The following is a 13168-nucleotide window of genomic DNA, read 5'->3' as shown; positions in this document are numbered from 1 at the left end:
CATGCACATTGTGGAAGAAATGAAGCTGTGGGTTTCATGCAATTTCTGGAGGGTGTGGGTTCTGTGAAGTGACTTGGGAGACTATGTGGGCAGGTCCCATCATTTCATTTCAGTTCCATTCAACATTTTATGGCAAAACAAGTTTGGCTCATGAAAAGTAAAAGGATAGGTGGGGGGTGGGGGGTGGCTCTTCTGCGGTTCTCCTGAGGTAACTGGCTAGTAGCTATGTGAAGGTTTGGTATGAGTAAGACCAGGTTTGGAGTGAGGTGGACTGTAACTTTAATCTTGGCTTTCTCCTTAGCTAGTTGGTAGGTCCTCTCTCCTTATATACTTACCTGAAATATAGTGTGAAGGTCTACTAAGTAAAATAGGCTTCAGTAGGTGGTAGCTGCTGTTGTGACTGCTGTCAGGTGAGGGTTCCAAGACCTCTGCTGGGGGCTAGTACCTGGCTCAAGGTCAGTTAGGACCAGAACTTCATCATAACAGTATGTTGAAATGCCCAGGGTAGGGTTAACAGTCCTTGCCTGCCATTTGGTTGGTCACCTGTAGTATGTGTTAGCATCTCAGACTCATTTTTATTTTTAGTTTTTTGAGACGGTTTCTGTGTGTATCCTTGGTTGTTCTGGACTCACTTTGTAGACCAGCCTGGCCTCGAACTCACAGTGATCTGTCTGCCTCTGCCTCCCGAGTGCTGAGATTAAAGGTGTGCACCACCACACCCGTCTTTCAGAAGCAATTTTTAGGGAGAAGTCATCAATCCCATCCTATGGAGTAAATATACAGAGGGGGCTACTACCCATTTGCAGAAGCTCCTGTTATATAGTGCTGGGTGGGGCCTGGAATATGGCTTACACAGGTGTGTACAGCAGCCCAATTTGGGCAGATGCAGTGTGTGGGATGACACAATAAAGTTACTATGCAATGTGATTTTTATTAGCTTGGAAACAGCCTGAACCAAAAAAGATAGTTAAAAATGGCCAAAAATATTTAAAAATAATAGTCATTTGTTTCTAACATGAATACTTTCAGCTGGACATTAAATTACTAAACACATGGATCCCAGTAAGGCAGGTAAGCACCCATGTTGCATCTGTGGGCACTCTTGGATGTGGAATCTTGGGAGCATTTGAACCCTTCTTCCCAGTTGTTTGGATGTTGTTCTAGAGCAGGCAGTCCTGGAAACAGGAAGACCAGGCTGCCTGTGTTGTCACTGCTCATTCTGTTGACCCTCTGTGATGGAGGCTGACACGGAACCCTGGCCCTTGTTGACATCACTGATGCACACCCACTGTCCGTCCACCGACTCTTTCCACAGGGTCACCTGCAAGTTAGTACACAAAGTTACAGGTCTACTCTGTTTGTGCTGCTATTCAGCTTCATCCTCAGTGCAAACACAGAAGCCATGGGAAAATGCATTTACCTTTCACTACACTTGCTCAAAATGCAGGCAAAGGACTAACCCATGTTACTGAGCACAGTTGAGCACAGTAGAACAGCATACATGGAATGCTGCTTTAACTAGACTTACAGTGAGAGAAGATGCATGTGGCTCAGAGCCGGCCAGGAGTGTGCTGTGTCACCACTATGTCAGCACAAGTTAGACAGGATACACCTACTATATGTGGGATCACTGCAGAACAAATAGTTGAAAAGGTATGTTCCTGGAGGTTGCTCTCTGACAACAGTGTCCTGTGGCTCCTCAGAAGTGCATCGCCTTGTGCACTCACCTGCACCTGTCACACACAGGGTGAGAAGTGGCCTGAGAAGGCAGGCTGTAAAATGCCTCAGGAATTCTAATTTAAATACCAGGTCCTGACTCTGGTACAAAGAAATGAAGGGGGATGACTTTGCTTTGAGATGGAGCCTGCAAGTCTGTGCTGGAACTACTGCAGAGCAGAAAAGGCTACCTACAGAGGGTGTGAAGAGATGTTTGTTCATTCATCTCTTAGCAATGAACAAAGTTATCTTATGTATTAGCTGTAAAAAGGGAAGCCATTTTGCTAAATGAAAAGGACAGAAAGTATAGTGGGTAGTGAAACGAGCTAGCTAGTGGATACTGAGTTTGTTTTACAAGCTTAAGAGTTCTGGCGGTCAGTTGCATAGGTCAACACATAGCACTTAGTCATTACAAAAGTTTAAAAAAAAAGTACCTATTTTGCTAGTTCCAGAAAATAATGGAGGTGTTCCCTACTTTCCTTATTCTGCCCTGTGTTGGTCTTCCCAATGGACACTTGGCTCATAGCAGAAGCAGGCGGTGGAGGCATAGGAGATGGTAAAAGTCCCTTAGGAAAGAGCCCCACGATCTCCTTTCAGAGCCCAGGCTACATTTCAGCTATATAACCCTTCTTTTTCTGTGTAACAGGGGACACAGTACCTCAGAGGGTTGAGAGACTGAGATACAATTTAGATCCACCTCTGTGATTAGGTGGGACCCTTTACTGTACATGTAAACCAGTGAAAAAACATTAGGGCCTTTATGCTTATCCCCCTGGTAATGGGACATACCTTGTTGTCTCCACCTGACACGGCCAGGATGTTTGCTGTGATGGACCAGCTCACATGCCACACAACATCATTGAACTTATGAAGGAGTTTGGGTGACCACATATTGCCTGAGGCATCATCACAGGTCCAAATAAACACTCGACCATCCTAGGGAAAATCACACATGAGGAGATGGGGTACAAGCATTCTCCCCATGGAGTCATCTGTACCTGCAGAGAAAGGGCAGCCACACTAAAGAGTCTATTCTAGAGTACTGTTTCTGATGTTTTTATCCTGAACACATCCAGAGCCAGGGGCTATGGATTGTGTGGTTTCAGGGACGAACAGGGAATTGCTATGGGTAGTCTTTTTCTTCCTGCTTGGCTAGTCTTTCTCATGTGAATAGGGACTGCCATCTTTTAAACCAAGCTCAGAGACCAAACAGACAAATGAACAAACAAGATCAACTTCCAATAAAACACTGACAGACCCTCTGGAAGCCCTTTCCTCTTATCTCTCATCCCAGTGATGGCAGGAATAAGGTGGTAGTGTCTGGGAAGAGTGACTAAGTGTATGAACTCAAGGCCATCCCCTACATGAGGGTCAGGAGGGACCTGCTGCTTGGTGATAGTTTTAAAGCTACATTTCACTATATACTGGCCCTATAGGTTCCTCTTGTTCTCTGCCCAGGTCTATAAACATGTCTGCTGCCCGCCTTCCCCTTTCCCTTGGGGCAGATTGGCAGGAACTCAGGGAGATATGGGATGCTCTCACAGGGTGGGCTGACCTGAGAGCAGCTGGCAATGGTGCTGGTGGGCAGGCCAATGGAGGGGGCCCAGGCAACATCTCGAACCCAGTCACTGTGTGCCTCTAGCTTCTGCTCCTCCTTCCACTGGCCATCTTCCTCCTCCCTGCAGAAGAAACCAGAGCAGGGAATGCAGTGGCAAGCAGGCAGGCATCCCCATCCTGGCTGAAGAGTCCACCTTTCATGTTCTCTTCAATAAGAACAATGAGTGGAATTCCACTTAGCTCTCACTAAGCTGTCCATAAAGTTCCCAGGAAATGACCTTTCCTCCAAAGCTCCAAAGTTTGGGGAATACTGAAAGAGCTTAGAAAGAAAGAACAAGGTGTTTGTTTGAAGAAGGAAGTCCTAACAGATTGAAAACATAACACAGATAGAGGGAATGGTAACCTTGCTGCTTGTATACTCTGGCTGAGCAATGACAGGCAGACTAGAAATGCCCTTTAGAAGAGATGCCCACACAGTTCACTGACCTCCACAGCTTGATAAGGTTATCACAGCCACCTGATGCAAACTTCTTGATGTAATTGGGTTTCTGCCCTGATGGTTGGTCTATAAGGCTTCCAGGAACGACAGCAGGGGCCCAACTGACAGCATTACAGCCGATCTGCAGAGGGACCATGTGGTGAGGCTGTGTTCTCACACAGCATGGAAAATTATCCCATGGATTCCTGGTGATTTCCCTCTAGTCAGGACTTGGGTTACAGCACACAGATAATGTGATGAACAAGAATTAGGCACTGACATGTTCTTATAATACCAGCATGGAAGGCAGGATTAGGGGAAATGGGATAAGCAGATTGCTTAAGGCCACTGGCCAACCCGCCTAGCCAAATCCAGTAAGAGACCCTGTCTCAAATGTGAAGGGCAACAAGGAAAGACACATACAGCTGCACACACCCATCCTACTAACAAGTATGTGTACGTACACACGTGTACACACATACACAGGAGAGAAGGGATTAGCCTTAAAGGCAAACCAACAAATTTATCAAAAAACAAAACAAAACAAAACAAAAAAACCCTAAAGGTCAGGAGGGCATAAAGTATTATGTTTCAAGTCCTGAAAGAAAATAGATTACAGTGCAGAATCAAAAGAAATGAGCTTTTGGTAAGTGCTTAAGACTCAGCCATAAGACTAGCCTTGTGAGTGGTGGAGGGTCCTATGCCAGAGGGGAAGAAAGATTACTCTTAGAGCACATGGACAATAAACATGACTAGAAAAGTAGACATGTAAATAAGACACACTTAATACAGTGAGTCATCAAAACAGATGAGCTAGAGAAGGTGCTATCAAAGGGGACTCAAATTAGGTAACTTTTCATAGTAACTCTGATCATGGTTTACTTAAGTTTTCTTTTTGGTGTCAGGATCTAGCTATGTAGTCTAGGCTGGGCTTTCTACCTTGGTTTCCCAATGTAAATTATCTTACACTTTTATCCCCAACCTGGGAGCTTACTAGAGAGCCCAGTGCCACCTCTGCCTTGGGCTGAGAAGGCTGGTGCAGCTGCTGTCCTTCAGAGCAGAGAGGGTCCAGCATATCTAACCTATGACTCTTCCCAGCCACCACTCAGCAGGAACAACCAGTCTCCTCCTGAGAGCACAGAGGACTTTAGCACAACAACTATGCTCTTCTCCATGCAAAAGCGAGGGGCTGGACTCACCGTGTGAGCATTGTTGATTTTCTTCACTTCCCACTGGCCTTCCCCTGTATAGGTCAGCAGGGAGATGGCCCCATCTGAGCTCCCACAGGCCAGGATCAGGCCGTAGTCATGAGGGGCCCAGCACACAGAGTTCACTGTGGAAAGGAGGCACAGTAAGCAGCTTTCATCCTACAGCTACTATTTTGCTAAATTCTTAGAAAAACCACAGGGATTGCCAGCAGCCAGTTGACATTTGGCCAAATAAGGACAAATTAACACTTAGCATTTCCTAACTCTGTCTTCACAAAATGAGAAAGAAGGGTACCCTGAGATTCAAGACTGGGTCTTGGAAAGCCTCACTATTCTTATTAAACCTCTTTCTCTGGATTGGATTTGGGTCTTAGGGACTGACCTCAGCTGTGGCCACACTAGTGGAAAGCCAATAAATGTCCAAAAGGGGAGGGAGCCTGGGATGTGACCAGAGCAGGGGCCCTTCCTACTCACAGGACCCTCCTACGCACCTGCCAATTTTACATACCTGAGGAGTCATGTCCTGAATGCTCATGGGTCTTCTCCCAAGTGCCATTTTCTTCTTTCCAGATAATGACTTTCCGGTCATAGGAACAGGAAGCCAGGATATTGCCATACATAGGGTGAGCCCAGGCCACTTGCCATACTGGCCCCTCATGTCTGCAAGGGAGGAGATCAGAGGCTGCTCAGAGGGTCAGGAGACCCACAGTGCTACTTCCCTTTGGAGAGACAACAGAATATTCCCACTGTCTTAGTTTTTTGAGGCAGAGTCTCACACTATGTAGCTCAAGTTAGCCTTGAGTTTATCATCCTCCCAAAGGCTAGGACAAAAGGTATGTGTCACCATACGTATTGGTCTATGTTCTACTAAGTTTAGAATGAGAACTCTGTATCTTGAAATGAGTTACTAAACATCAAATTGCCTCTTCACCAAAGCCAAGTAGTAAGTGGCAGGTTTAATCATCATAATGAGCACAATGATATTCTCAGACAGCTACATGTAAGACGAAAACATCTGACTTTTGGTGACAAAGTCAGGTCTATAGTCATTACTGGAGTTTCCAGCCTACATCCACAAAACAAACAAAAAAACAAAGGAAATGGTAAAGTCAGAATCATACAAATAAATGTGATTGTTTTCCCATCCCAGTTCATCCAACCTTGGATTCTCTTCACAGAATGCTTGTAGGCCCAGACACCCAGGTTAGGAACCCACACTATGTGAAAAGTGCTGCTGGAAAGCAGGACCATGACCATGAAAATGAACTAAGACTTCAAGGGTCAGTGGGGGAGGGAAAAGTAAACATCTGCTAGAGGCAAACAACAGGATGTATGAAGTTTGTCTTATGGGTCCAGAGAGATGACCCAGTGGGTAAAGAAAGCACTTGTGTAAGTCTGAAGACCTGAGTTCAATCCCTAGACCCCATGGAAAGGTGGAAGGAGAGAACTCTACAGAGTTGTCTTCTTACTGCCACATATGAGGCTGCATGCGTGCCCCAAGTAAGTTCATCTCATGACCATACTTCCTAAATGACACTTCAGGTCAAAGGTCAAACGTGCAGGATGGTAGTATACAGCGTTCATTGCTTCTAACATGGCACTGGTTACTGAGGATGGGCCCTGAATAGAGTCAGGATTATCCAATCTGGGGTTAAGCAGAGGAGGGCTCCAAAGGGCAAAGTGCCTCACTTGCCCTGGTCTCCTGGTAGTAGAGCTAAGAATCATACCTGGATGCTTGCACCCCTGCTAAGGCCAGAGGCTCTAAGCATCCTCATTGCTGAATGTAGTCTGTGATTACTCTGGATTCGTACTTTGACCCTTCCTCCCATGCCTGAGAATCCAGCTATCTGAGACCTTTTTTTTTTTCTGCAGAGTTCTCATCAGTGATAGACTTTTATTTTATATAGTTACACCCATACACCCACTGGCCTGGAAGAGACCTCAGCCACCAGCAGGTTAAGCTTTCAAGTACAGACCACAGGAGAGCCAAGGTCATCCAGATGGTGTGGGGTAGGGACTGACCAAGGCCCTACCAAATGTTCTCTAACCTTGTCCCCCACAAAACAGAAAGAAAAACAAACAAAACAGCGCATTAAAAAACGCACCTCCTCACCAGTCCACAGCTTGACATTAAGGAACCAAAACCGGCCACCCCAACGTGCCGCGGAGAGGGGGCGAGGAAGGTCACCATCGAATTCCCTCCGGCAGGACTCTACCCATTTTCACACAGCACGCCTACCCATATGGACGCACAAGGAGGGACCGTGCGCCACTAGTGACCCTGCAGAAGGTTCCCCAAGACAGTCTCGGAATATACGGAGTCAATTCGGCTCTGCCGGCCCAGAAGGTTCCAGCAATGAATTAAAAACCCAGAATCGAGCGGCATAGAAAGAGGGCTACCCGGGCTGGACCTGCAGGTCCTCCTTACCCGCAGCGTGCGCCCACACCTGCACCGATCTAAGCGGCCCCGGGCCGTGACCCTCCGTCTGCCTCCTATCTCAAGCGCGTCCGGCCTCGCTCAGCTGAGGAAGAGCCGCTGGGCCCGAGCTGTGAGTGGGCAAAGACCACTGCCTGGGTTGCCCAGTGTCCGCTATACTGACTGGGAGCTGCGCCATGTACTTCGACAGGCAGGTGCCGCTGCTTGGCTTCGCGGCTTCTGAGGCCTACGCTTCGCGCCTCTGTGCTAGGGAGGGAGCGCTGGCTAGCCGCCAGCCCGGGCCCGAGCCCAAGCCAAGCTGCCACAATTGCGCCCATTCTGCCCCCAGACGGCCAGCTCCCCTGCGTGGCTGCAGAGGCTCTGAGACCATTTCTAAGCTTACCCTCTGAGGTCTGCGATGAGGATCTGCCCTCCATTTCGCACATCAAAGATTTTGACGGACCTGTCCGAGGAGCAGGTTGCTAGGCGGGTGCCATAATAGTCCATCTGTGCATCATGCTGCAAGAGGAGAACAACTGGGGAAGCCTGGAGGACGGGTGGGTAGACACCTAGCCAGAGCCTAGGATAGACCACAATCTACCCAAACTCAGTCTGTCTGCATCGTGTTGCAAGGGGAAGGCAACTGAGGAAGCGGGTGAAGTAGTCAGGGCCTAGACTAGACCAGAATCTACCCAAACTGCTCTCAAAGACTTATCACCCCTAGACAAGAAGCTAGAATGTTGATATTCTCACTTCAGTGCCAGGCAATGTCCTTCTGGAAGAGACTAAACAAGCCATACTGAGCTGGTTGTCCAGGCCTTCATGCACCCCTTCCAATCCTGTTCTGTGAGAGGGTACAGGAGGAAAACCTGACTTCTGTCCTCTGCTGCCTTTCAGGCCCTGTCCTGATTGCAGGCTCCATGGGCTATTGGGCAAGATACCCTAAGGTTCAGCTTAGCCCCAGGCCCCAAGGCTAATAATGGAAAATAGGCCTCAGATTACTTCAGACTCCTCTCTGAGGCACTGTGGACCTGGACACAGGGTTCCATACAGATATGTGATCCTTTTACTGCACCAAAGTCCTGGATGGGAAGCAATGCTTAAGTATTACTGCTCCCATGGAACCAACTTTGATACCTACTGGATACACAGGCTAAGGCTAGCTGCTGCCTCAGTTCTGGGCCTATTTCTGTAGTACATTGTATGGTCTCTTTCAACACTAATCCTATGCTGGCTGGCTCACCTATCCAAGTGCTTGCTGCTTTCCTATCTGTCCCACCCTGCAGGTTTCAGGAATGTCAGCTATCAACTGGAACAGTTATAACTTTTCAAAGAAGGTGCTGTATGGAATGAAATTAACATGACAGTCCTTTGTCACCTCTGTACTCAAGTATAAGGATTCTTCTGGAAGGTTATCTTTCTGCTGGGTCAGGCTTTGCTCTCCTGGTAACCCTTTTTAGCAGAGTACTATCATACTGGGGAAAAAGGTATAGTATCTAGGTTGGAGATTCTATCTCCTTAGCTTATATGTTGTACAACCTTTGAAAAATTAGCTTAGTTCTTTACCCTTCAGTTTCCTTACCATTAGAAGGGACTAATAAGCACACTGGCTGCAATGGTCCTTAAAGGCTTAACAAGGTATTGAACGGAAAGTACTTAGGTGTAATGGCAGATTTAGTGAGTGTGCAAATGTTTCTAACTGCATCATCTGGTTCCCAGGAGGAAACTAAGTTGGGGCACTGGCAAGGTGTCTAGATTGGGTCTTATTGCCCTTGAGCCCACACCAGCTCATCCAGGCTGTTTCACAGCTAAACCAGCAACATGTACAGGTTTGTATCAGAAGCCCAGAGCAAGTTCCCGTAGTCAGGCTAGGAGGTCAGGGATCTCACTTGAAAGACTGAGGTCACTGGGCCTGGGCCCTGCTCAAAGGCTGCCTGCACTATTGGCTCCAGGAAGCGAATGAGTTTTCCAGCTGGAGACTTCAACCTCTGTACCTTCTCCAGTAGCTCTACACTGTGTCCTGTACTGGCCTCTCAAAAATCACCCTGAGTAATGACTTGAGGCTCAAGGGCCTGGAGTGGCCTACTCTCTGGGGCAGAAGTATAGTAGCCTCTGCCATAGGCTTTGTTCACTGTAGCTGCCAGACTTCCTACTCTCCTTCATTAGCTCCCTTTCAATGGAGCTAAGAAGACAGTGGGAAGATGACTGCCACACCTCTACAGCCTTACTCTCAGAGCCGGGTACTGGGCTGGCCAAAGATTGAAGGGCCTGAAATGCACAGCAGAGCCAGTTTCTCACGGCAGAGACAAGCCACTGTCAAAACCCTGCCAACTCAGACGTCATGTAGGAGAAAGAGTAAACCCTGGAGGCTATGACCTGCTGGGAACTAATTCACAGTCCAAACTCCCACCGAAGGAAATGTTCATGTGCAGGCTTAGGAGAAGGGCTGAATGGATACTTACAATCATGTCCTCATGAGAGGTGTCCACGGTGTTAATTACTGACACCTAGAACAAAGACATCCTGTGAATTCACTGACAGCAGCCACAATAGTCAACTACCCCTGCGTTCTTAGGGCATTCCTTCACGCACTCACTCACTCACTGATATGCTCACTTTATGACCTCTTCAATCACAAAACTGGCTCTCATTATGTAGTTCAGGCTGGCCTTGAACTCAGTATCCTCCTGCCTCAGCCTCCCAAATGCCAGGATATATGTGCATTTTTACTTGCAGCTAAGGACCTTCTTTGAGCACTGCATGAAGAACTGCACAGTTTGAAGTGAAATGGCAGTTCTTGCCTCAGAGAAGTTCGTGTGTAAACAACCTGCTAGTAGCCATACTGTGGTTTGTGTGGGCAGGAGGAGCCCAAGATGAGGAGTATACGCAGCTGCCGTAAGTGATGAGAACTTTGTTGCTGAGGGAGAAGATAGAATCCAAGCACTAAAGGATCCCACAGGCACTGACAGTCTGAGACTGTGAGGCCAGTGAGCCTGGCAGCAGGCCAGGCAGCTCTCAGCGGTGAGGTGGAATCTGCAGGAGCAGAGTGCACATTCCCTTTCCACATGGCTCAGACAATTATGACCAACAGGTTATCACTCAAGATCAGGACTCCATTTAAATTGCTTACCACACTACTCTCTGTCTACTATGAACTGTGAAAGGGCTGCCTAGACTTTCACCTATCAAGACCCAGTTTGTTGAGGCAGAAAACAGCTGCGATGGCCAGCGAGCTCCCCACTCATTTTAAATCAATCTCCCTTGACCCAGCTAGCTAGAGTGTGATGCACACAAAAGCCCTGGACAGCTATGTTACTTCTGTGCAGGAGAGGTAGGCTCCCTTGAAGTAGCTGTAGCTTTGACATAGTCTCAGTCTGTCTTATTACATAGTTCTGGCCGGCCGACAGCTCACTGTGTAGAAACAGGCTGGCCTCAAACTCCGAGATTCACCTGTCTCTGCTTCCTAAGAGCTGGGATTAAGCCATCATATCCCTCAGCTTTGAACCTCTTTATTTAGCACAATGTTTTACAGATAGAAAGAACTCAGTAACTACCCACTGAATTAATAAGTAACATTTGGCTCAGAGAGAAAACTGGACTGAAAAGGTAGCTTTGACTTGAGATTGGCATTTCTCACCATTTCACATATGTCACCTTTTCCAGTGCAAACCTTATAGTTATGAAGCCTGCCTCTTCAAGACAGATGTGGTGATGCAGGTCCTTAACACTTCGGAAGCTCAGGAGGGTGGGTCAAGAACTCTAGGCTAGCCTCGGCTACTTTCCAGAAAGGTAGGCTCTCCCTGGGAAAGTCTGGCAGCAAGGCATTCAGAAGGCACGCACTTCAGCAGTACAGGTTGAGAATTCTAAACGCTCAAAAATGTGGGCTTGAAGGTCTTGCAAAGACTGGAAGACGAGCGACTGAACCTGCCTGCAGACAGTGACATTTTCCCTTGAACACTGAGAGGCAACAGAAAGACCAAGCAACCCAAGAAACCAGTGAAGAGACAACTGAAGCTACACTGCCGTGAACAAACCTAGCTACCAACCCTCGAAAATCTAGCCCACAGTACATGCTGCCAGATTACTGCCCCCCCCCCCCCAATCCCAAACACACAGCAATATAAGGCTGGGAGTGTGCTCAAGAATTCCCACCAGCCAGACTAGCTGAAGGAAAAGTAATCTGACATTGGTGACGTGAAGGACCTTTGAGAGCTGACATTTCTGACCTCTCTCACCCAGCAGCCACGAGCTGTGATCCACACTTTGCGATGCTATGTGTTTTAAAGCTCTGACACTTATGTGGTTACTGGAACACGGTAAGAAACAGCACTCAAAACAATTTCAGCTCATCAGAATCACACCAGTTACAAATTTAGAAGGAACCAGCGTAAGAGCCTCCCAATTAGCCGGAGGAGGTGGTGCACGCTTCTAATCTCAGCACTTGGGAGGCAGAGGCAGAGGTAGGCAGATCTTTGTGAGTTCAAGGCCAGCCTGGTCTACAAAATGAGTTCCAGGATAGCCAGGGCTGTTACAGAGAAACCCTGTCTCGAAAACAAACAAACAAACAAACAAACAACAACAACAAAAAGTCCCCAACTCTGCAACAGAACAGTAAAGGTCAACAGAAGAGGGAGGCAGCTCCCTGAACCGCTGTGCCAACCAGGGTCTAAACTAAGACTTGCAGCGGCTGGTTCTCATTCATTTACTCAGTGACTCGGGGCAGTGAAGATACGCCACAGACACCAAAGAGGTTCAAAAATAAAAATAAAAAGCCGAGACGATGCCACTCAGCTAGGCCTCTCCTCAGTTTCCGGAAGGGTCCATCACACCTGGGAGCTTTGTGCCCAAGCAACTGATCCCCCGCACCACTTTAGCTGGGGGTAGCAGGTGGCAGGAACGAATGATTAGGGTTTGGATCTTAGCTTGCCACTGCCAGAGCAAGTGTTGATGATAGCAGCGCCTGCTCCTCAGGCTACGCACAGGCAGGGGTTGTAAGAGATAGTGGGGAACGTGCTAAGTCTAGTTAGACAGCAGCTCCTACGATAGCGTAGGATTTTTTTCTCCCCCCCAATTACATAGGACAAGACACGGGATGAGCAGGAGGTGGCACAACACTCCAGGCCTCTGAGTTCCGGGAGGCCTTAGCAGCCTTGCCATAAGCTCCCGCTCAGAGACCCACAGTTGGCAGGACATGCAAACCTTGAGGAGGTGAGGGTGGATGGCCCGAAGGCCACGGCTATCGCCCGGACCGCAACACTCACCATCGCGGCGGCAGCGGCGACTCACGGCCTAGGACGTGGCAGCTCAGAACGCTTCACTTCCTGTGCCGGCCCGCAGCCCGCAGGCCGTCGCCCAGGAGCTTCCGGTCAGCAACACACTCGATTCACACAAAGGTTCCGCGTCTTCTAGAATCCGCGTTCCGTCCTCCCGCGGTTCCGCCATTACCCTGACCAAGTGTGGGGCCCTAGTTGCTGTGGCAACCCATATCGCGGGATTTTATAACTTGAAGCTGTCACTAGCAGATTTTCTATCTAGATCAAGCTTTTCTGCTTCCCGAGATGCATACATAAAATGACTAGTGATTACAGCTTCGCCCTTTTCTGCTGATTTTGTGTCCCGCTGGTATATCACGAACGTTGTAGAGGTTAATTTCGTTAGTGGACTAGGCTAATGCTTTGTTGGGTCTTTGGCAGGACAGCTCTGCTATAGGGCCGATGTCCTCAGAGATCCCAGACTTCCAGAGGGCTCCTCTGGGATCCTGGAAGTCCTGTAGAGAGATCAGGACCCAACCCC

At 48.2% G+C, this 13168-nt stretch overlaps 1 protein-coding gene across 3 annotated transcripts; it reads right to left on the bottom strand.

The window, feature by feature from the left end:
• Positions 1 to 911: 911 nt before the first annotated feature.
• SEC13 (SEC13 homolog, nuclear pore and COPII coat complex component) lies at positions 912 to 12770 on the bottom strand. Of its 3 annotated transcripts, none has more exons than XM_084766452.1 (9): positions 12637 to 12770; positions 9838 to 9882; positions 7779 to 7894; positions 5468 to 5619; positions 4951 to 5084; positions 3760 to 3893; positions 3272 to 3395; positions 2506 to 2652; positions 912 to 1321 (listed from the first exon to the last, which is right to left on the bottom strand). In XM_084766452.1, the coding sequence occupies exons 1-9, from the start codon at positions 12637 to 12639 to the stop codon at positions 1208 to 1210; spliced, it is 969 nt and encodes a 322-aa protein (XP_084622578.1). In that variant the 5' UTR covers positions 12640 to 12770; the 3' UTR covers positions 912 to 1207. The 3 variants fall into 3 exon arrangements, with proteins under 3 accessions (XP_084622578.1, XP_084622579.1, XP_084622580.1); XM_084766453.1 differs by lacking the exon at positions 12637 to 12770 and adding an exon at positions 12575 to 12592; XM_084766454.1 differs by lacking the exons at positions 7779 to 7894; positions 9838 to 9882 and having other exon boundaries at positions 12637 to 12710.
• Between the last annotated feature and the right edge of the window lie 398 nt (positions 12771 to 13168).

Source organism: Acomys minous (assembly GCF_964271855.1).
Source record: "Acomys minous genome assembly, chromosome: 17".
In the NCBI taxonomy this organism is placed as follows: domain Eukaryota; kingdom Metazoa; phylum Chordata; class Mammalia; order Rodentia; family Muridae; genus Acomys; species Acomys minous.
Note: the sequence above shows the minus strand (reverse complement) of the source record. Positions and strands in the feature narration are given on the sequence as shown.